Source organism: Oryzias latipes, chromosome 3 (genome assembly GCF_002234675.1).
Source record: "Oryzias latipes chromosome 3, ASM223467v1".
Taxonomy (NCBI): domain Eukaryota; kingdom Metazoa; phylum Chordata; class Actinopteri; order Beloniformes; family Adrianichthyidae; genus Oryzias; species Oryzias latipes.
The window spans coordinates 28,026-51,397 of NC_019861.2; the positions used below are offsets into that span (position 1 = coordinate 28,026).

General features: G+C 43.1%; 1 protein-coding gene across 1 annotated transcript; it reads left to right on the top strand.

The window, feature by feature from the left end:
* The first annotated feature begins 4,979 nt into the window (after positions 1 to 4,979).
* LOC101157037 lies at positions 4,980 to 10,641 on the top strand. Its single transcript, XM_004086047.4, has 4 exons — positions 4,980 to 5,073; positions 8,808 to 8,838; positions 9,123 to 9,649; positions 9,742 to 10,641. Exons 2-4 carry the CDS (start codon positions 8,813 to 8,815, stop codon positions 10,242 to 10,244), a joined length of 1,056 nt encoding a protein of 351 aa, XP_004086095.1. The 5' UTR covers positions 4,980 to 5,073; positions 8,808 to 8,812; the 3' UTR covers positions 10,245 to 10,641.
* The last annotated feature ends 12,731 nt before the right edge of the window (positions 10,642 to 23,372 follow it).

Genomic DNA, 23,372 nt, shown 5'->3' on the forward strand with positions numbered 1-23,372 from the left:
GTGGGAATCATCTCCATTACAGAAATATGCTTTAAAGCCGCTCTGTTATTACAGGTACCTCGACGACATCTGGGGCATTTGGAACCACTCTGAGCAGGAGTTTGGGACCTTCCTGGGGACTCTCAACAGCCACAACCCTTCCATCAAACTCAAATCATCACCATTATTCTAATTGGAGACACTTAACCACTCTTTCCCCTTTTTGTCCAGCAGAGGGAGTTGCTAAACAGTCCTTCTGCATCACCAGATTTTCTAACCCCCCTGTAAATTCTTTGTCCAGCAGATGGAGTTTATGAATTCCCAGAATCCATTTCTATATGGCCCTGCCCTAAAAGTTCTAACTCTAAACCTAACCAAATTCAACATGGGAGCCCTAAACCCAATTAGATTGTGAAAAAATAAAATTATTTATTCTATATTTCCTGCAGGAAAGCGAGATCTGACTGGGGACAGGAATGGTCCGTGCACGAGGGCTCCAGGCGTACAGCTTGGAACCCTAACCCTAACACCTAATCCTAACCCCTAACCCTAACCTCCACCCGTCTGGATGTATTTTCTGCCATGGATCTCTGGTTCAATGATGCAGGCCTCTATTCCCACTATGAAATTCCTCGCATTCGTGCCGCCCGTCGTTTTTTCAATCTTTGGATGTATAACAAGGGTCTTTTGTTGCTGACGGGCCACCTGAATTTTGTTATGTGCATTAATAATAATAATAATGGATAGGATTTATCTGCGCTTTTCAAGACACCCAAAGCGCTTACATTGTGTCCATTATTCATTCACTCCTCATTCATACTTGGTGATGGTAAGCTACGGTTGTAGCCACAGCTGCCCTGGGGCAGGCTGACAGAGGCGTGGCTGCCAGTTCGCGCCTACGGCCCCTCTGACCATCACCGTCACCATCATCATTCATGTACATTCACACACCAGTGGAGCCACACTGGAGGCAAGGAGGGTGAAGTGTCTTGCCCAAGGACACAACGACTTTTTTGGCTGGTAGGAGCGGGGATCGAACCGCCAACCCTTCGATCATTGGACGACCCACTCAACCACCTGAGCCACTGTCGCCCTTATTATTATTATTCCCCACGGTCATCTGTTCATCATGTTTCCTTGTTCTGGGTAGTTCAGTCCCGGACCTCCATGTTCCTTGTTCTGGATGTTTCTTTCTTGCGTTTCTGGTCTCTTCTTCTCGATGCTTGGAGTGGTGTTTCGATGACTGATTCTGGTTTTCGGTCTCCTTCCACTTGTTTTCTAAGGCTGCGCCTCCATTGGTTTTGGGGGGAATTTTATGAAGTCTGGTTTATGAATGTCCGGCCGCCGGAAATTAAGGATGTTGAACCCAAATCCACAGCTTTAATGGTCCATTAATGGGTCATGGTGTTCTGAGAGAATTCAGCCATGGAGATTATTACAACGGTCGTTTCAAGAAGTGCAACGATAAATAGTTTAATGCGTCATCGGTTGACATTTTAACCCAGACCATAGAAACAATATCACTGACACTATCTAGCTTCAGTTCCAAGAGTTAAATCTTGTGTCCACAAACCAATCCTCAGTCTGCCCTGCTTTCAAGCAGATGACACTCGACTAAGAGCATCCTGGCCCCCTTTGACAATGAATATTTAAGTTATCTATGCTCTTGTTGTCCCCCTATTTGAGAACCGCTGATATTAAGTACAAAGCATCAAATCCATCCGAGCTGAAGTCCATTGTTACGTGAGATGTTGAACTTCCTCATCTACAAATCTCCTTGGTCCTTTACCTGCTCCTCCATGACCTTCTGAAGAGTGCATCCCTCCGGAAATACAAAAGGTTACTTTTCTCTTACTATTGGTGCATATAAAATGTTGGTGATAAGATTACGTGCAGGTTCCATATTTCACCATCGATCCTCTGTTGGAATCTGTGCTTCTGATGGCTTTCTATGGTGACTACACAAATAGAACCTTCTCTTTAAATTCACTATTTGATTTCACTTTTTCAGATTTGCTATTTAAAAGCACCTTTATTCCCTTTATCTCAAGCATTCTAAAACCGATCAGTTCTAAGTTATTTATATATTCATTGCCAAGACTAATACTGCTTTTGTCTTTATCTATGCATCGCTTCCTGAGTCTGTGAACCCATCCTCCCCGCTCAGTAATTCCATTTCTGGCGGATGACGTAAAACCCTTGATAAAGTTGCCTGGTTTCCAAGTTCTTCCGTCTCTGCTCGTCCTGCAGCGTCCCTGCAGATCCCGCCCCTGCACTCCTTGAATTGGTGCCGCAATGACGACTGCACTCCACGTACCTATTTCTGCACTGGAAGTGATGGGGTGGTGGACCTCATCCGCGTTCCAAAGAGACTTCCGACATAAATCAACCAAGATGTTAGCAGCAGAAGGAGAACAATTTCTCGGATTATGGTTTTTTGAATACTATATTTTGCCAGATGGAAACCTCAAATTTAGGATGTTCTTAAGCTAGAATTATAGTACGCAAATGAAGCTCGAATTTGGATGTTACTTAACTCGTATTATTAGTATGGAGATGGAAGCATTGAATCTATGGCCTTAAGCTTGTATCATCGTAGTTCAGATGGAAGTGTCAAAATTTATGGATGTTACTTAAGCTTGTATCATACTATGCCAGAGAAAGCGTCGGATTTTGGATGTTAAGCTTTGTGTTGTCTTACAGGTTGGTTCATGGCGGTTTCAATTTATAGTACCCTACAGCGTCTTTGCGGACTTTGGCTCCACGTTCAATTTTCCTGGCTCTTTTTCTCTTCTATCTAGATAGTATGTTCCCATTGTGGCGCTGTACTCGGACGGGAGCAACCCAACGGTCAAAGGTGCCGGGTCACACTTAGCAGACTCAATAAATAGTGTGTTCCCTTCGTGGTGCTGTACTCGAACGGGAGCGGCCCTACGGTCAAAGGTGCTGGGTCACACATAGCAGTCATACTTGTAAGTATGAATATGGAATGCCTCCGAAACACACTTCATCTGACTTTTACACACTGATTTTACATTCACATTCTGTTCAACCATCGAGACCTGCCACCTGCTCCCCAGGAGAAAGGAGACTGATAAACCAGCAATCCTCATCAGGTTTGTGACTCACAAACACAAGTTAGCTCTGATGAATCAAAGAAGAAATCTGAAGGGATCTGCTGTTTATCTGAACGACCATCTGACCAGAAGGAATGCTGAAATCGCAAAACATGGACGGCTTCTCAGGAAGCGTAAGCAGATTGAGAACACTTCGGTTAAAGGCTGCAGGATTTACGTCAAACCACTTTGGACCGGACTGGTCCAAGGTTCTGGTTGTGAACACCATGAAGGACTTTGAGAAATGTGTGATCACGGTCGTCTGAAACAACATGGAGTAAATCAAAGAGCCAAATAATTTCAAGAAATATGACGCCTAGATTCATCGCTTTCTCTTTAAGTCTACCGTAACCTGATTCTCAGCAGAGTTTTTGACCTGCAAACAACTTGACCTCAACATTCACCGCTGCTGATATCAGCTAAAGAAGGATATGGTGCTGAATCTAATGTCTGCAGACATAACATCGAAGAGAACTATAAACTGTTTAAACCCAGAAGAACGGCTGTTAATCAGCAGAAGAAATGCCAACCTTGGACAATCAACAGATTATGGACCCTTTCTATTTTCCCTTACAGCGTTACTTTATTATAAAAAAAAATTTAAAAATACAAAATAAAAAAATAAAAAAGTAAAACAAATGATGAATCACTTATTGAAAATGGTTAAATTGATCAACGTTTAATGAATATTACTTCACTTGCTCCAAAAATTGATAAATTGATTCAAAAATCTGTCCTAATGTAACATAATTTTGCACATGTTTTAAACTTTTGATACTTGATGATATTTTGCTATAAAATCTCTGAAACAGTGTTGTCTGCTTTACTGATATAGTATTATTTTTTAATCATATGAATGAATTTTATAAGTAACATAATCTGCATATATTTTATATAACTGATCTGCATTTACCATGTTGATTTCCAAAATAGTTATTTTTACATTACAATTAAGTAATTCATCTTTGTCATGTGCTTTATTGATATTTCAAGATTCTTAATTCTGTCTGATAAGAGCTAGGAACCGGATATTGATAAATCATGTAATAAAATGGTTATAGTATAACGGGGTGGGATTATATAAATTAACTTCCTTCCACTCCCTTTCAAGCAATATTTATTAGTATGTCTAATTATCCACCTTTTGCTTTGATTTCTGCTTTGCACACTCTTGGCATTCTCTTGATGAGCTTCTAGAGGTAGTCACCTGAAATGTTTTTCACTTCACAGGTGTGCGCTGTCAGGTTCAATAAGGCACCTGCTGCCAGCTTTGCGGTTCTCGCTCGGGGGATCCGTGCCCACTCAGGCAGCAGTGTTGTTCCAGAACATGAACTTCCCGAGACCTGTCCATGGAGCAGGAGCTGCCATTCCCCTAGCCAAGGTTAAACCAGCTGCACTTTAGAAATGTAATGCTCATCCCATTACACAGTTTCCGGCAGATCGTGGTTCTTGCTGTTATAATTAAACATCTCATCTGTTCTAATTGTTTATAACTACAATATAATATTATTTCACACAGTAAACATTTCCATTACGATTGATTTAGGATTGACAATGTATTATTTATGTAGAATGGTGTTCAGTTGTCAGTGTTGTTGGTCTATATCTGTCAACTGGTAGTTACTTTACACATTTTACCTTAAGATATGTAAAAAGGATCTATACACATATTAGAACCTTTAAATAGGCTTTACAAAATATTTTAATCAATCTGGCATGTCTAGATGAAAAGATGGATGGATGGGATTGATTAAAAACTTTCAAAAGAAAAAATGTTTTTTCTTTTAAAAACCACTGTTTTTACTTAGTAACTTTTTAATCTTTCGGGTGTCTGAAAGAGTTAAACATGCTTTACTCTCAGGAATGCAGATACAGGATTTTTTTTAGCAACAAGAAATGAAGCCGACTCCCAGTAAGTTTGAGCAAGTGAGCTGAGAAGATTTTTTTTGAATCACACCGACCTGAAGATCCTAAGCAGGTGAGTTTATTTCAAACTAAGACATTAGTATTGTCTCAAATTAAATGGAAGTGACGTATGAAAATGAATCTTAATTAACATGTTTACAAAGACAGGGTTTATGTTTGTAAAGGTAGCCAGATTTTGTGTTTTAAAGAGCTGTTCAATTTGGCTTATTTCAGTTTGGGTTTTGAAGTTGCTTACTCATCTACTTCAAATCTAGATTCTTTGCATTCTGAGCTTGATGTGTAGGAGGTGATAATTGTGTGAGCTGTAGAAAAGAAGCTTTTTACGAGCACTCGTTGTTTTTCTCTGTCTCTCTCAGTGCTGTATCAAAGAATGGATCTGTCTGACTGCACCTTGATTTAAGTTAAAGGGCTGTTCATGTGGTTATTTTAATATCCTGACCCTTTGCCCTCTGGGAGGCACTACAGGCACTTTAGAACTAAAAGAAACGAATAAAAAACCTTCTTTTCAAAGGTAACAAGTCCCCTAAACGCTGTTCTGACCATACTCTGTGTGGACGCAAACCAATGGATATGTGTATACTCAGGGTGTAACGATTCATTTTAACAACAATTGATTCAAATTATAATTTGTAGTTCCAGATATGATTCACAGTCAGTATTGGTTTATTTTGAATGATCTGAATTAATCCAATTCTCTGACCTAAATGGATCCAGATCCTCTTCATCCAAACTTCCAGCAGTGATACTCAGACAGAAATTCCTGCTACTGATCAGTGAAGTTTTCCATATTCTTAGATTTCTTCCAGATCATCAAGTGGAAATGAAATCTGTGTCCAAACAAACATGTCAACTACAATGAATGTCAAATCCATTCACATGCTAGTTTCCCAAAGTTTGCCACTGTTGTTTTTCCACATCCAAAGAATCCTAAGGGAACATTGTCAAAACATTCTGCCACATATATTCTGTTTGTAAAGTGACAAAGTCAAATATTAATAGCAACATTTTAGGTTATTCAACCTGTTTTGGCAGAAAAAACGTGTTTCATTTTTCAAATGCATACTTTCACCTTTTTATCATTGTATTTTTAAATGTTGCATTTACGGACCAAATATTTAGTTAGCAAATTACATGTTTTACAAACAATTTAAAATTACATGTTTTTTAATCATTATATATTTAGCTTACAAAACGAATTGTTGAGTATGTAAACTAATTATTTTATTTCGTAAAATCAAATATTTTGTTTTCAAATTAAATATTTAGACCTCAGCCAAATATTTGTTTTCTAAACTAAACATTTAGGCTTTGTAACTAAATATTTCTGTTAAAACAAATATTTAAATCAAAATTAAGTATTTAGCTAACAAAGTATTTAATTTGGAGCTAGATGTTTAATTGTAAACTAAATAATAAGCAAAAATACAAATGGACTTGCCGATAAGCATAAGTGGACTGCTAAAATAAAAACTGGATTTTGCCATGTCTCTGACATGATTCTCTCCAGACTTATCGCCCATGTATGTACTTGTGCTATAGGCTACTGAATGTCCAACCTGCTGGAAGAAAACAATGGATGAGCTTTTTCATATCACACTTTTGTAAATAGGCTTCTTCTCAGGCATTTTGCTACACTTGAGACCTGTCGGTAAAGCCACCTCTGCATGAACACCGAACCGCAGTCGAAGCCCCCGTCCCCCGCCTACCTCACCTTGAAATATTGAGCTCATACATTAAAAATGTAAAAAGGCATGTACTCACATAGTTTTTTTCTACCTTTCTCAAAGGCCCAAAGTGCTTCATAGTCACACACACATTCACCACACACTGGTGCTGGCTCCGCTGCCGAATACTGGCGCCAACCTCCCACCAGAGGCACGTTGGGGTTCAGTGTCTTGCCCAAGGACACTTTGACACATGGACAGGCAAGGCGGGAATCAAAACTGCAATCTTCCTCTTAGATGTCGACTTCACCATGGCCGTCCCTAATTGGTACCCACAGTATTGTAGTGATCTCTGAGAAGAAGCCTATTTAAAAATGCAGAGCCATTAAAACAGCTCTTACAAAGGTTTCGGCCTTACTTTTGGTGAGAATCAGTTCAGAGATGATGCTAAATCTGTCACAAGAACAAGAAGATAGCTGGGTCCAAATGCAGCAGGTTTATTAGCTCATCTGAAAGTCCACAAAGCTAAATCAGGGTCAGACAGGCAGGAGTCAATAACCAGCATAGCAGCATTCAGAAAGAAAGTTAAATAATCAAAATCAGCCATTACTTTTAAATTGTTGATTAACAGAATTATTTAAAAAAAAACGAATGAAATAGGGCTGGGCAAAAATGATGGTACCTCGATAAAAGACTAAGAACTAATTGCCGAAGGGGGTCACGATGAACTCAGGTATGTCCTTTTAATTGACATCACAGCTGTTTTCAAACCCATAATCAGTCAGTCTGCCTATTTAAAGGGAGACGAATAGTCTCGTTGCTGTTTGGTGAAAAGGTGTGTACCACACTGAACATGGACAACAGAAAGCCAAGGAGAGAATTGTCCCAGGACATTAGAAACAAAATTATAGACAAACATGGTAAAGTTAAAGGTTATAAAACCATCTCTAAGCAGCTTGAAGTTCCTGTGACCACAGTGGCACATATTATTCAGAAGTTTAAGACCCACGGGACAGTAGCCAACCTCCCTGGACGATGGAAGAGGAACATTGATGACAAATGGAGGAGACGGACAGTTGAACTGTATCCAAAGAGCCCAGAACAACCTCCAAATACATTAAAGGTGAACTCCTAGATCAAGGTACATCAGTGTCAGATCGCACCATTCGTGGTTGTTTGAGCCAGAGTGGACTTCATGGGACATGAACGAGGACACCACTGTTAAAAGAAAAACATACAAAAGCCAGACTGCAATTTGCAAAGATGCATGTTGACAAGCCACAAAGCTTCTGTGAAAATGTCCTTTGGACAGATGAGACAAAACTGGAGCTTTTTGGTGAGGCACATCAGCTCTATGTTGGTAGACTCAAAGATGAAGCATACAACCAAAAGAACACTGTCCCTACTGTGAAACATGGAGGAGGCTCAGTTGTGTTTTGGGGCTGCTTTGCTGCATCTGGCAAAGGGTGTCTTGAAGTTGTGAAGGTCAAATGAAATCTCCAGATTATCAAGGCATTATCAAGGTAGACATGGGCTGCCTAGTGTCAGAAAGCTTGGTCTCAGTCACAGGTCATGGGTCTTCCAACAGGACAACGATCCAAAACACACAGCCAAAAAACCCAAGAATGGCTCGGAGAAAAGTGTTGGACTATTGAAATGGCCTTCTATGAGCCCAGATCTGAATCCCATTGAACATCTGTGGAAGGAGCTGAAACATGCCATTTGGAGAAGACACCCGTCAAACCTGAGACAACTGGAGCAGTTTGCTCATGAGGAGTGGGCCAAAATACCTGTGGACAGGTGCAGAAGGCTCATTGACAAATACAGAAACTGTTTCATTGCAGTGATTGCCTCAAAAGGTTGTGCAACAAAATATTAAGTTATGGGTACCATCATTTTTGTCCAGCCCTATTTCATTAATTTGTTTTTTTTAATAATTCTGTTAATCAACAACTCAAAAGTAATGGCTGATTTTGATTATTTAATTTTCAGTCAATTTGAATGTATTGTTTTTTTTGAACATTTCAAGTAATTTCAGTGAGCATTGTGGACTTTCCTTCTTTAACAGATGGGTACCAACTGTTTTATCCACCACTGTAACACTTCTGTTTATTCTTTTTAGGAGTCATGCATCGTGGGCCTATCTGCATTAGGTAAGTGTTGAACCATATTGTAGATCATCATAGCTCATGGATTCAACTCATAAAGAGTGGCTGAACAGTTATTGTAATGAAAAAAATTGGAAGAGAAATTGCTCTATGTAAAGTGATCAGGGGCAGCTGTCGCCTTTTTTCTCCAGTTGTACCCTTTTGATCTACAATGAATTTGATCATTAAACTCATGCTGTATTAGTATTATATGTATTGCTGCAACACTAAAAAACAAGGGAAGCATGAATTATCAGAGAATTTGCAATTTGCTTTCTTCGCCGTTACAGGACTATTCGGCCTAATTGCCCACCTGTGTTGCTGCAGAGGTTGGGAGATCAGAGTACCCTGGTGCACGCTGTACTTGTTCCCTTTAAGAATGGGCTCTCTTCCTTCAACCACCTGTCTGACATGCTTCTCGGTGTGGATGCAAAGATCATCCTCCCTGTGTCCCAGACCTTTGACAACATTAGGCAAGAAATTCTGAAAATGAACATGCACTTGGAACAGTCAGAGCAGATAGCTAGTAAAGAACTTCAGAGACTTGATAAGGAGACTGAGCATCTCACTGCAGAGCAAGGGAATTTGGAGAGTCAGAAAAAGCAGAAAGAAAGTGAGTTAGCAAATTTGAACATCCAATTGGAGGGCTACAGGTCCAATTTAACAAATTACAGGAAAGCTCTGGAAACTGAGAGAAGAAACCTTCAGTCTGCACAAAGTACCCTGAATGACATGAGACGTAAACAAGATGAAGCCAAAAGAATGAGGGATATTGGGATTGGCATGATGTTCATTCCATTTGGGGGTTGGATTGCTGGTGAGTAGTGTCATTTATATAACTGTCTTTCCTGGGTTAAGTAAACATGCTTGTTATAATGAATTTTAAGGATTTCCTTTGCTCTTTCCCAGGGTCAGTCATGATTGGTATTGGCCAAACTGACCTGGACTCAGCCTCTTGGCAAGTGGACAGAGCAAAAACAGAGGTGGAGAGATGTGAATCTCAGCTAAGATTCTACTCAGAACAAGTGTCTCACTATGAGACATTAATCTCCCAAGCCACGATGGCCATCCAGAACGCCAACAGCAGAATTCAGGAGATTGGGGCCAAATTGAAGGATTTGTCTATAAAGCGGAAAACTGTTGCAGATTTTCAGAGTAAAACTAGAAAAGCTGTTCAGCATCTGGGGCTTCTGTGTGGGGTGGGGAGTGTAGCTGAGCTGCAAACCCGATATCTCATCCTGCTAGAGGCTCTGATGAAGGTGATGGAGGAGATGACGTCGGCTCTGATGCAGATGGGAGATGACCTGCTGCAAGCTGAGGGCATGAAAAACATCATGTTGGAAATGAACACCAACCAGAGGAAACTGCAAGCAACTTTGCAAAAAGATGATTCACACGATAAATACTACTGATACATTGTACTGCCTCTCTACAACGAAGATGAAAACAGGAGATTTTTGATGTGACTTTGTTTGTCTGAGTTTTATAAAACAAAACTGACTTAGTTTTTCATTTTTAAGGCTTGACAAAAGGTAAATATTTGAGAAAATGATTGTCCCATAAAAATCATTGTTTCAGAAACATCATTCAAACAAAAAGCCTGATTAACAAAACTTGTGACATCATTTTTTTAAGAACGTTGCTAAGGTTTCTCTTGTGATTCTTAAAGATCAAGCTTTCATACTAATCCTTCTAATCCTTGTAGACTACAATTTTTCCATTTTTTTACTGCAGTGGTGATACAAACATTGTTACCCTACACATCTTTGTAAGAGTAAAATATATCATTAAATAAATATTAATCAACATTTGTTACTTTTTTCTTTGCTGTATGTTTTAAAAAAAGAAAGTGGTAATGGAAGTTATCCAGTAGTCAGTAGGACTTTCTTTGGTGTGAATTTCCAGAGTTAACAGTTTTTTCCTCTTGTGCTACCCTTTTGTCTGTTGTTTTCTCTGCTGCTGTAATATGACAGGGTAATCCTATTGTGACACAGGCACATAAAGGTATCATATTTCTGTATTTTACACCCTGTGAGGTAAAGAGGTCCTATGTTTTCCTTTTATTTTATTGTATGTGTGTATTTAGTGTATTTGTGTACCGGGGATGCCGCTGACGTCACCCCTCACAGCTGATGCAATCAGCTGGGGTGCGTAAACAAACAGCATGGCTTCCAGGTTAAAGAGAGACAGACAAGGTGGGATGGAGGCCTAAGAAGAGTGAGAAACTCTAACAAAAGGGAAAGGGAGACTAAGATGGGCCCTTCCAAGGAGCAAACATCCACGGACTACCCCGGAAACAGACCAACGGGAGTTACAGAGGAGGCTTTGAGTCGACGTGGACCTTTCAAAAATTCTGCCGCTGGGATTATAATTATTTTCTTTTGGGGATGGACGTGGCTGGAAAGTGATCAAGATCAAAGTGAGACTCCCTGACGTTAACCCGAAGGACGGGGTGAGATCATTTCGGTTTTTCTTTCTCTTTTGACTTTGAGGTGAATTCTTAAGTTGGAGCGCTTCCGCGCGTAGAGGTGAAGGACGCTAGACGAACAAATAAGGTGTCATTGCAATCGCATGCATGGACCTATATGTAAATATCGGGAGCGCGATTCATGGAGTTTGTCTAGAAACTGTGAATTGTGCTGGATAAAGAGCAGATTTTGATTTAATTGGTTGTTTATTTGTTCATTTGTGTTCAATCAACCTGCGACAATTATCTTAAGACTCTAAATGAACTGTAGAGTGTTACACTATCCTAACTAGCAGGTTAGGGTGTAACCCTTGTGCTATCCTAGGCAAGTTAACATTGGGATGGGGTCATCTAGACCCACTAGACAACTGAACCTTTTTTCTTCAATGATTTTTGATCTTCACTGGTGTCCATGGATTACATGAAATCTTTCCTCCTTTATCCACCATTGTCATGGTAGGGAGAACACGTCAATGGAAGGGGGGGGGGGGGGGGTTATCTAAGATAGCACAAGGGTTAACATCTTCCTCTGCTGGACGAAGGGAGGAAGAACGGTAAAGCATCCATTTATGAAAACAATGATGATCTGGGGTTTTTTCAGACCTCTAGGATGGAGGGTGTCTAATTTTAAAACCCACGTCCTCTCAATCTCCTTCTCTCTGAGGTTGAACATCAGGGATTAGTCTGAACAGCTGTTGCTCTAACTGAATCCTATCCATGTGAGCTGAAATGTTGGACCAGATAAGTGTCTGTGTTTTTTTGTTTTGTAATATTGTATCTGTGCTGAGTTACGGAAGAGGATCATAAAAAAAAAAGAAAATTCTGACTTTTTTCCTCATAATTCTGACTTTAATCTCAGAAATGTGTGCTAATGGCGCATGTGAGCCACATCCTTCAGAACTGCAGAGTCAAAGGAGCTGCAGGAGTGAAACCAAATAAATTGACGTCTGTAAGTGTCTTTTTAGACATTCAAAGCTTACTGGAAAAGGTGATTTCACTACTGGAAGAACAGAAGGTAAGTAAAAACGAAATAGTTTTAAACTGGATCTTGTAAACGAAAAGGCAGCAGGCTGTGTTAGCATTTTGCATCAGCATGCAGGGCTTTGCATAGCTGGTGCAAAAACTAGGGCTTTGTTTAATTTAAATTTAATTTATTTATTTACAAATTTAATTTAATTTGTTTTGTTTAATAACAAAAACTAGTTTTTGTTATTCTGTATCTGCATGAGTTTAAATAAAGCTCAGGAGGTGGTAGTCACGTGACACCTCAGAGTATTGTTGCGTATCCATGGCGCCCGCCGTTTCTTCTTTTCTTCTTCGTGGAACCGAGAACCGCAGCAATGTGTTTACTATTTTCAAAGCACATTAGTATCCAGATTAGCGAAGCTATCGGCACCGCCACCAACTTTACAGGGTACAGTTTTTTACTTTTTTACAGGACGGGGATTTTGGAAGTAATCTTGAACGTTACGTCATTACGTGCGTAGTTCTGGAGAATCAGATGATTGACTCTTTTATAGTCTACTATAATCTCTCAGCTGCATTTTATTCCGTTGGGATTCACCTGATTAACCACAGTTGTCCATTTTTAGTTGCCATATAAATGGCCACCAAGTACATTTATGTCAAATGTTTACACACAGGGGCGCAACATCCTAATTTCATAGGGGTATGTGGCCACATAAAAAAATGCCCCCCCCCCCCCCCCCCACATACACAGACATAAATGCATTTTCAACCATATATTGTCTCAATGATTCCCCAAATTTGTGCATTGTAATGATGAAGGCCATTCAGAAGGATCTTCTGAGTAATGCCTTCCCCCAGCCCTCTCCTCTGTACCTGTTTTTCTCCCTCTTCATCATCAGCTGATCGTCTCTTTCTCTCTATCATTATCTTCATCATATTAACCTTTCTCCTCATTCTTCTCTGTTGAGACTGACTTTTCATGTGTGTCTGCACTTGTTTATGTCATGGTGCCTCTGGCAGATTACTCACCCCCTCCCCTCTCTGCTCTACTTGACTGATTGGAACCAGCTGTGGACTCTCACCTGATCTACCTCCAGCCTTCATAAGGAGATCCAGCCCCAGCATTCATCGCCAGTTCGTTACGCCTAATGTTGCTTATGTCTGGTCGCCAAGTCAAGTCTTGTACTTGTCACACTGGTGATTGAATCAGCTCGATAAAATACTGTGCAAATATGACTAGAAACAATTAAAAATGTAAAAAGGGATTTAATAAATAGTAGTCTAAAAACAGCTGTAAATTGGTAAAAAAATAAAAGACATAAAAATTTGATTAAAAGTCCCAGCTAAAAGAGTCCAGTCCCAAAGCCGCGCCCCCCCCGAAGTCCACCGTTGAATCCGGCCGTGGAGGGGAAAAAACCAGCGTCTGTGCGGCTGAAACGAACACACAAAAAACGAAAAACTTCAGGGTGTTACACCAACATCAGCCACACGCATCCAGGCCGGTCGGGAGAGCAGACTTTCCTTTATGCACCGATCGTCAGGCCTTCAAGGTCCCACACGCAACTTCTCGGTCAGCCTCGGCGTTCCTCCACACGGTCGACGCCTCCGTCTCACACGGCTCCCGCTACGTCTTCAAGGCGATCAGCTGGTCCCCCTTCCTTTGGCTCTCAACCGGAGCTTCATTCCTTGCGGCACGCTTCAACTGCGCTGCGTGCGTCTGCCTCAGGTGCTTGCTCCCCGGCAACTGCTCAGAGTTCCATTTATGCAGTGGTGAGGGGTTCTGCCCAATGAGGTCCAGGTGTGTGTAATCAGGTCCATGATCCAATAAAATTAAACCGCATGCAAAAGTAAAAACTAAACAAAACAGCACAACATACAAAACCACCCAACACCAAAAGAAATACTATGGATCAGCACAAATATTACACACATTCCGGCCCACCTTTGACATTTCCCCCCCCTTTTAACAATGGTCGTCCCGAACATTATTCTGCTTCATATCTCACCGGAGGTCTCCCTTAGTTTGACCTTTCGGACCGACGCAGAGGTTCAAAGCCCTCGAATGCATCCGGAGGGTCAGGTGGAGCAGCTGGTGGCTGTCTTTCGGGGCATCTAACTGGTTGCGGGTTGCATCCCATTATCAGTCTTGGCAACCACAATGTTGGAGGGGGAAGTTTGGGTTCCAGGTCAGCTGATTTTCCATTCGGTTTCAGTGGTGGAGCATTCTCAGTCAGAACAAGGGGACATGTTCGCAGGTTATTTCGGTGCACAGTGCGGGTTGGTGTCTCCTTACCCTCCGGCCGCAGGATATACACTGGGCTACCTTCGGAGAACTGGGAGACCACCACGAAAGGTTCAGGAGACCATCTCACACCTAGCTTCCCTTTCGCCCTTCTGCGAAAATTACGCACTAATACACGCTCTCCAGGCAATAGGGGCGTTTTGTGGGTACGCTTGTCGTATCGTCTCTGATCCAGCGCCTGTCGCTTCTGCGTTTGTTGTCTCACAGCTTCATAAGCATTCTGTAGAGCTTTATGATGAGAGTTCACCCAACCTTGTAACGTCTGTGGTTGCTCCTCAGGTCCCAGTCCTGTCGACCAGTCTACCGGTAGTCGAGCGTGTCTTCCGAACACTACGTAGTGGGGGGTGAAGCCAGTAGTGCTGTGCACGGTGTTGTTATAGGCCTGCACCAGGGCTGGTAAGCGGTCGGCCCACTGTCCATGTTCAGTCTCTCAGGTTGATCCACATGTTGCAGCTTCCACTGGCGCAGCTGTTGGAGGTCAGGGTCTTCGTGCTGCCTGCTCTCCCAGCCCTTCACTGTAGTCTCCATGCTGGTCACATTGTGGCAAGTGGGCTCTTCCTGTGAAGACAGCCGTGACAGGGCATCTGCATTTTTATTTTGCTTCCCCGGCCTATAGCTGATGGAGTACTTGTAGTTTGCCAACTGTGCCACCCAACGTTGCTCCACAGCCCCCAACCGTGCTGAGTCCAAGTGCACCAGGGGGTTATTGTCCGTGTATACGGTAAACTCAGCCCCATACAGGTAGTCTTTAAATTTTTCAGTGACCGCCCATTTCAAAGCCAACAACTCCAACTTGAAAGAGCTGTAGTTTTGGTCATTCCGCTCTGTTGGATGCAAGCTGCGGCTGGCATATGCTATGACCCGCTCTTTCCCATCTTGCACTTGGGCAAGAATAGCTCCCAAACCTTCAAAGCTGGCATCGGTATAAAGTCTGAATGGTTTGGTAAAATCAGCGTATGCCAGAATAGGGGCACTCAGCAACGCCTCTTTCAGTTGGTCAAAAGCTTGCTGACATGTAGGAGACCAGGAAACAAGTGAATTCTTTGCGGTGGCCGACCCATGGGTAAGGGCGTTTAATGGCAGGGCGATCTTGGAAAACCCAGAGATGAACATGCGGTAATACCCCGCGAAACCCAGGAAGGACCGAACCTGTTTCACAGTTTGGGGGACAGGCCAGTCCCTCACAACCGCGGTCTTAGCCGGGTCTGTCGAGACACCCTGCTCACTGATGATGTGCCCAAGGTACGTCACCTCCTTCTGGAACAGAAGACACTTCCTTGGTTGTAGCTTCAACCCATGGATGTAAAGTTGTTGGAATACCTCTTCCAGATGCTGCAAATGACTCTGGAAGTCAGATGAAAAGACAATTATGTCATCAAGGTATATTAGCAACGAGTCATTCACCATTCCCCCCAGACAGCGCTGCATTAGTCGCTGAAAAGTGGCTGGGGCATTACAAAGTCCAAAGGGCATTCGATCGAACTCGTATAAGCCAATAGGCGTGGCAAAAGCAGTCTTTTCCCTATCCGCAGGGTCTACCTCAACCTGCCAGTAACCACTGGCAAGGTCAAGTGTAGAATACCGTTTTGCAGCCTTCAGACAGGTTAGTGACTCTTCAATCCGAGGCAATGGGAAAGCGTCCTTATGCGTTAAAGCATTTAGCTTCCGATAGTCAACACAGAAACGCCAGTCTCCATTCTTCTTTTTGACCAAGACAATAGGAGCTGCCCATGGACTTGAACTCTCCCTTACCACCCCTTTGTCCAACATGTTTTTGAGGAGAGAGCGCAGTTCTGCATACAAGCTTGGTGGAACCGGTCGGTATCGTTCCCTGCTCGGAGGAGCTGAACCAGTAGGAATCTGATGCTTGACAACTCCAGTGCAGCCAAAATCCTCCTCGTGGCTCGAAAACACCTTGGTCCAACGTTGTAGAAGTTGGGTCATCTGCTCCTGTTGACAAACTGTGAGACCATCCCCCCTTATGGCCAGAACTGGATGTGCTTCCGAACTGCTAGTTTCTTCTGAAGCTCCAATGCGCCTTACTGCCACCTCCAGCACTTCCGCGTCGACCCACTGAAGGCTCAGCTCATGTTCACCTTGGATGTCCACCGGGTCAATTTCTGTTACTTGGGCCACTGGCTGGCGCTGTGGAACCTCAACTGGATATGGATTCGGGTTACAGACTCTACATGGCAAACAGTTTCCTCTCAACAAAGTCAGCGTACGCCCCACTTGCCACTCGGTGTCATTATTGGTTAGTTCTTCTATCATCACAACCCTAGTGGCCTTAGGGTCCCCCTCTGCTACTTGGATCCAAAGAACCATCTCCGATTGAGGTGGGATCACAACAGGCAACTTCCGCTTTAATTTTGCAGTAGCATGGAATGGTGGTTTCAGCTGGCGAGTGTAGGCCAACTGACAGTCTGCAAAGGCTTGTGTCCAGGCCTTTCCTTCCTGTGGTTGAAGGACAGCCTTGAATGCTGGTACACCAGGATGGTTTCCCTGTGTGAGGGCAGACCACACAGCCTCAATAACATTCATCCCCAGAATTCCTTTTTCAGTACCTACACACTTATCTTCGACTATCAAAATGCCCTTGCCCGATACCCGAATACCACCCACCATGCAGTCCAGCAGCGCATAACCCACATAGGGGATCTCCAAGCCATTTGCAGCACGCAGAGTCAACCAGGGCGCTTCTTCAACCTGGGCTTCACAGTCCCCCAGGCACTTTCTGAATAGACTTTGGCTTAGCATAGTGACTTGGGATCCCGTGTCGATCACAAAAGGAACAGGACGGTTATTCAGAATAATCGTGACAGTTGGGCACTCACCGACTAGAGCCGACTTTGCGCCACTCTTTGATGCCCCCACGGCCCGGCCCTCAGCTGTAGGGGGTTCTAAAAATCCTGATTGCGGCGAGACCTCTGGGGACACCTCCGCTGCATGTGACCAGCCACCCCACAATGTCTACAGATGGGCCTGCCATACGCATCCCATTGATGTCCAAGTGTTCGGGGGCTGGCGACTCTGAAAGGTCCTGGTGGAAGTGGCTGGAGGGCTGAGCTTCCTGGCAGTTCAACCTTTGCTTCTGATGGAAGACGGGGGGGAGGATGCGCAACTTCAGGTCCTTTAGAACCAGCTAAAGCTTTTATTTCTGAAAGGAGTTCCTTCATATCTTTCAGTTCTTGCTGCAACTCATTACGAAGTTCAGCTTTGAGCTGGTCCAGGTCAGACTGTGAAGCGAGTCTTTGAGTTGCAACTCTTTGGACTGTTACAACCTCCCCTTCCTCTTCTAGCTCTTTTTCCAGTGCTCTGGCCTCTCGACAGGCTTCTGGAAAAGTTGTGTCTCTGCTGCGACGAATCTGTCGATTAAGTTCTTGCTTCACCGCGCCTGGACGAAGCCCCACCAACAACTGGTCCAGGAGCAAGTCATCAGTGTCCCCAGCAACATCTTGGTCATGTTGGCGCCATCTAGAGAACAGCTCCCTTAATCTTAAAATGAAGAGGTGAACAAACTCATCAGATTTTTGACGACAGTTAAAAAATGCAGCTCTTAACTGGACTTTAGAAGCAGGTTTAGCGAATTCACACTTCAGTAACTCGAGCACTTTCTCCCCAGTATTCCTCTCATCAGGTGCTACCAACAGTAATTCACGCTTGGCTTCCCCTTCTAGGGCACTCATGATAAAGTCTGCTTGCTGCTGGGGCCCCAGTCCTTGTGCACGCAGCATGGCTTCCACCTGAACCCTCCATTCCGCAAATGTTGACCTGTCACCACCAAACCTTGGAACATATGCGGCACCCATAAACCACGGAAATGTAAACTGTGCCATCATGGGACTAGAATCCTCATGGGCTTCTGAAGTCATTTTTACACAGTAGAGCTGATCCTGCCGACAACGCCAAAAATTTGCAGGTGTCACACTGGTGATTGAATCAGCTCGATAAAATACTGTGCAAAAATGACTAGAAACAATTAAAAATGTAAAAAGGGATTTAATAAATAGTAGTCTAAAAACAGCTGTAAATTGGTAAAAAAATAAAAGACATAAAAATTTGATTAAAAGTCCCAGCTAAAAGAGTCCAGTCCCAAAGCCGCGCCCCCCCGAAGTCCACCGTTGAATCCGGCCGTGGAGGGGAAAAAAACCAGCGTCTGTGCGGCTGAAACGAACACACAAAAAACGAAAAACTTCAGGGTGTTACACCAACATCAGCCACACGCATCCAGGCCGGTCGGGAGAGCAGACTTTCCTTTATGCACCGATCGTCAGGCCTTCAAGGTCCCACACGCAACTTCTCGATCAGCCTCGGCGTTCCTCCACACGGTCGACGCCTCCGTCTCACACGGCTCCCGCTACGTCTTCAAGGCGATCAGCTGGTCCGCCTTCCTTTGGCTCTCAACCGGAGCTTCATTCCTTGCGGCACGCTTCAACTGCGCTGCGTGCGTCTGCCTCAGGTGCTTGCTCCCCGGCAACTGCTCAGAGTTCCATTTATGCAGTGGTGAGGGGTTCTGCCCAATGAGGTCCAGGTGTGTGTAATCAGGTCCATGATCCAATAAAATTAAACCGCATGCAAAAGTAAAAACTAAACAAAACAGCACAACATACAAAACCACCCAACACCAAAAGAAATACTATGGATCAGCACAAATATTACACACATTCCGGCCCACCTTTGACATACTCATAGTTACCTTGTTACTTACCTCACTTGTCGCTCCACTCTCAGGTTCTTCACCTTGTTTCCTCCTCTCCACGAGCTGCTTGTTCCATATTTTTCCAGTCACGCTATTCAAGCCATGCCGTGTTCCTGCCTCGCTCGCTCCTGCCATGCCACGACTCCAACCAAGAATCACGTGAGCGAAGAAATCCTCCCGCCACGCTTTGTATTCAACTCCAACGTCATTCAAGCATCGGCAAGACTGCTGACTCCGCTTACCATCCTGCAAACTACAAACTCTAAAGACTATTACTTTTCCATTCTGGAAAAATAAATCTTTGTCAAATATACTACGACTGAGTTTTCTTCCGGGTTCCAGCATCTAGGTCTGCCACGTCATACCAATCATGATAGTTCTCCTAAAATAAGTGAATAGTTGGTCAGCAGAATCGTAAACCAGAATGAGCATCTCAGTTTTTGTGACTTTAATAGTTTAATGATTCCTACCTGAAGTCATCTCTGCTCTCTTTTCTATCAGATGCATCACCAACCTCACATTTGTCTTCTTCACCTCTTGTCTGTGTTCTTCTCCACTAAATCATATGACCAATCAACAATTATTTAATGTTTAAGATAAATTAAACATCTTGCTAATGCATGTTTTTTTTTAAATGAAGAATACTATTTAAAAATGACTGACTTGGTATGAACTGGCTTTGCTCTGAACGTCCACCATCAGACCAACCTGTTTCTTTCCTCCATCTGTCCTGATTCTTTCTCTCTCTTCTCATCTTTCTCTCCATCCTCACAGCTGTGTGATATTAACTTTGTGTTAGGACGATTTTCAAAGAATACAGTGACTAAACTATATGTAAAAATATAGCCATTTTTAATTTTAAATTATATTTGTGTTGGATATCAGTTAGTGGTGTAATAGAATAGCATTTATTTCTTTATTGTTGTCACATATCTACAAATTCAACTAAAATAAACTAAAATCCAAAATGTCCTTCAGCCAAAGTGATATTTAAAGCAACAGGCTGTAAACTAAATAGTCACTCAAAAAAAAAAAGAGGATAAAAACTTTTCAGTGTTTTGGTACATCTAGTTAAAGAATTATTTAAAACAAAATCACCAAAAACAAGCTCCCTTTAGCCCAGGGGTCGGGAACCTATGTCTCGCGAGCCATATATGGCTCTTTTGATGGTCACATGTGGCTCGCAGACAAATCTTAGTTTAATTATACTTTTTTTCATTAGACCAGTCCTTCTCGGGCGCGGTGCGATGCCAGAGGCGCGCAGTAGTAGCGGTGCTTGGAGAGAAAACTATCAGTTACTATTATCTATTATTTCACAGAGTTTGTTCCACCCGGAAACCTGGGAATTGCCGTGCCTAAGACTGCGCGCTCCCGTCTCTGAGAAAGAGCGCGCAGTTGCGGGGACGGGATGTGTGAGGAAGAAAGCAGAGGGTGGGGGTGGGGGGGTGGAGTTGTGGGCACAGGCAGCAGGTGAATCGCGCAGGGATTGTAATAACGTAAAACCCGCTGCCCGTCACTCACTGCAGCGTGGGTGTGTGTGTTTGGCACCGCGTCTGCATGTGATCAGTCTTTCTCAAATCTACAGAACATTCAGACCAACCTAAGATCACGTTTAAAGTCTCAACGCCTCATTTATCAGCAACAGCATAACAATATTATTAAAAAGAATCCACAGACTTATTGTACTTTAAAAATGTTGAAATTACATCAAATACAGACATTTGTATATTTAGTTTTAAACATATCGTAGCATACTGACTTCGACTGGGTGGCTGTTGGGTCGCGTTAAAAGTTCTGGAGTTCTTGAACGCATCAAGCAGAGATCTGATTGGCCCTCAGTTCTGTCGCTCAGCCTGTTGTTAGGTAGTTTGGACCAATGGGGTTCAGCTATGGGCCGAACAAGGGAAATGGGAGGGCTGACGCGGGAGAGGGGGAATATAAAGTTGGGAGAAGCGCTCTCGTCTCAGCGGGAGAGATTCAGGAGTTGCTGAATTAATTGCACGGCGTTTGTTGTGGTCTGCAGTCACCAGAATAAAGAACCTTAAAAGAGGTTAAGTATCAGTGCCTCAGTGTGGGAAAGGGACGCTACATTATTGTATGGCTCTTTTGAAATTACATTTAAAAATATGTGGCGTTTATGGCTCTCTTGGCCAAAAAGGTTCCCGACCCCTGCTTTAGCCTGAATGTTTCCAAGCCTGTTTTTATTAGTGGTATAACGTTGCTGCTGTCTCTGAACTATTTAGAAAAACTTTTGTCATGATCTCGCGAGACTTGGCAGACCCAAATGCTGGAACCCAGAACGAAACTCAGAAACGTGAGATAAGTATGAAAGGTTTAAATCAATGCAGGTTAGTGAATGACAGGATTTTTGGTGCGGAGTGGCGGCTGACTGGAGGTTAGCGGCAGATAGAAACCAAGAGCGTGACTTCGACTGGATCCGTAGTTTGAACGAGGAGCGAGGATGATGGACAGCGACCTGTGGTACACCTGTGGTGATTCAATTCAATTCAATTTTATTTGTATAGCCCAAAATCACAACAACAGTCGTCTCGATGGGCTTTGAAGTAAACATGAACTCAAAAGGATCATGAATACAAAGAGTTCAATAGGAAAATACTAAAATGAAATAACATAATGACTAAGCTATACTGGCATCCCTGCCCTTAAAAGCCCCCTTCGCAGTAAGGAAAAACTCCTAAAAAACCGGATTCCGGAAAAAACGAAGAAAACTCAGGGGTGCCCACATGAAGGAGGGATCCTCCCCCAGGACGGACAGGCGATTTACCAGAACTCTTAGAGAAGAATTAACTTATCTAATACTACAACTACATATATAAAGTCCAGCAGACGAGCTTCATCCAGCCGTGGTTGGGGGGACAGTCAGGGGCGAGAGTCGAGCCTGAGACAGGAACCACAGCCAGGTGTAGGAGCAGGAGCAGAGACAAGGTACTCGGTCAGGTACAGAGCAGAGACGAGCCAGAGACGAGCCAGGATCCACATCCAGGATGTGGATCCTCTGTGTGATAATTCCTGTGAGTGAATCGAAGAGGAATAATTAGCTTGGCAAAACTTGGCAAGACACAGGAACATGAACTGGCCAGACTATGCACAGTGGGAGGAACAACGAACTGGCGTAGAATGCTGGTCCTGGATCTACCTAAGTAGGCGGTGATTTGATGAGGTGAGTGGAACCAGCTGGTCGCGTTCGGAGCAGAGCAGAGAGGGGAGGGGGAGAGTATCTGACAGAGGCACCATGACAACTTTTCTTCATTCACACCACATCTTTGTCCATTTTGCATTTCCTGTTTTGATCCCAGATTCTTTTTTCTTTTGCCTTTCCATTTAATCCTGTACTCAGATAATTACACAATTCAAATAAAAACAAATCAACAGCGCGCTCCAGCACGTTCTCGCAGACACGTGATGGATTGCACTCTCCATACAAGACCCGAGGGAGGGAGGAGCGACGCCTATAAACCTATAGGCACGTGCTATAGGCATCTATAAACCAGCACGTGCTCTGAGGTCAGAGGGCCAGCTCCAGCTTGTGGAGCCCATGACGAGGCTTAAAACTAGGGGAGACAGAGCGTTCTCTGTTGTCGGCCCTAAGCTGTGGAACGCTCTGCCATTGCATGTCAGAACAGCGCCCTCTGTGGAGTGTTTTAAATCTCGTCTTAAAACACATTTTTACTCTGTAGCTTTTAACACCGCATGAGTTGTGTGGTCCTCTGTGTTTTTATCTGTATTTATCCATGTTTTTATCTGTATTTTTTTTAGCTGTATTTATCTGTGCTTTTATCTTGTTTTTACCTTGTTTTTATTTTTATTTTATCTTATCCATTTTACTGGTGTACTTTGTTTTTATTTTGTTGACAATCTTTTGTCCGGTTTTTGGTCACTGTACAGCACTTTGGAAACTGCTTGTTTGAGAAATGTGCTATATAAATAAAGTGGATTGGATTGGATTGGATTGGCCCAATCAGGTACGAATTTTCACAACTTCATTTTGACGCCCCTATTGGCCGGTGCCCCTATGCGACGCATATGCTGCATACCCACTTTTTGCGCCACTGAAAATCCTCCTCGCACAGCAAAAGTTTCTT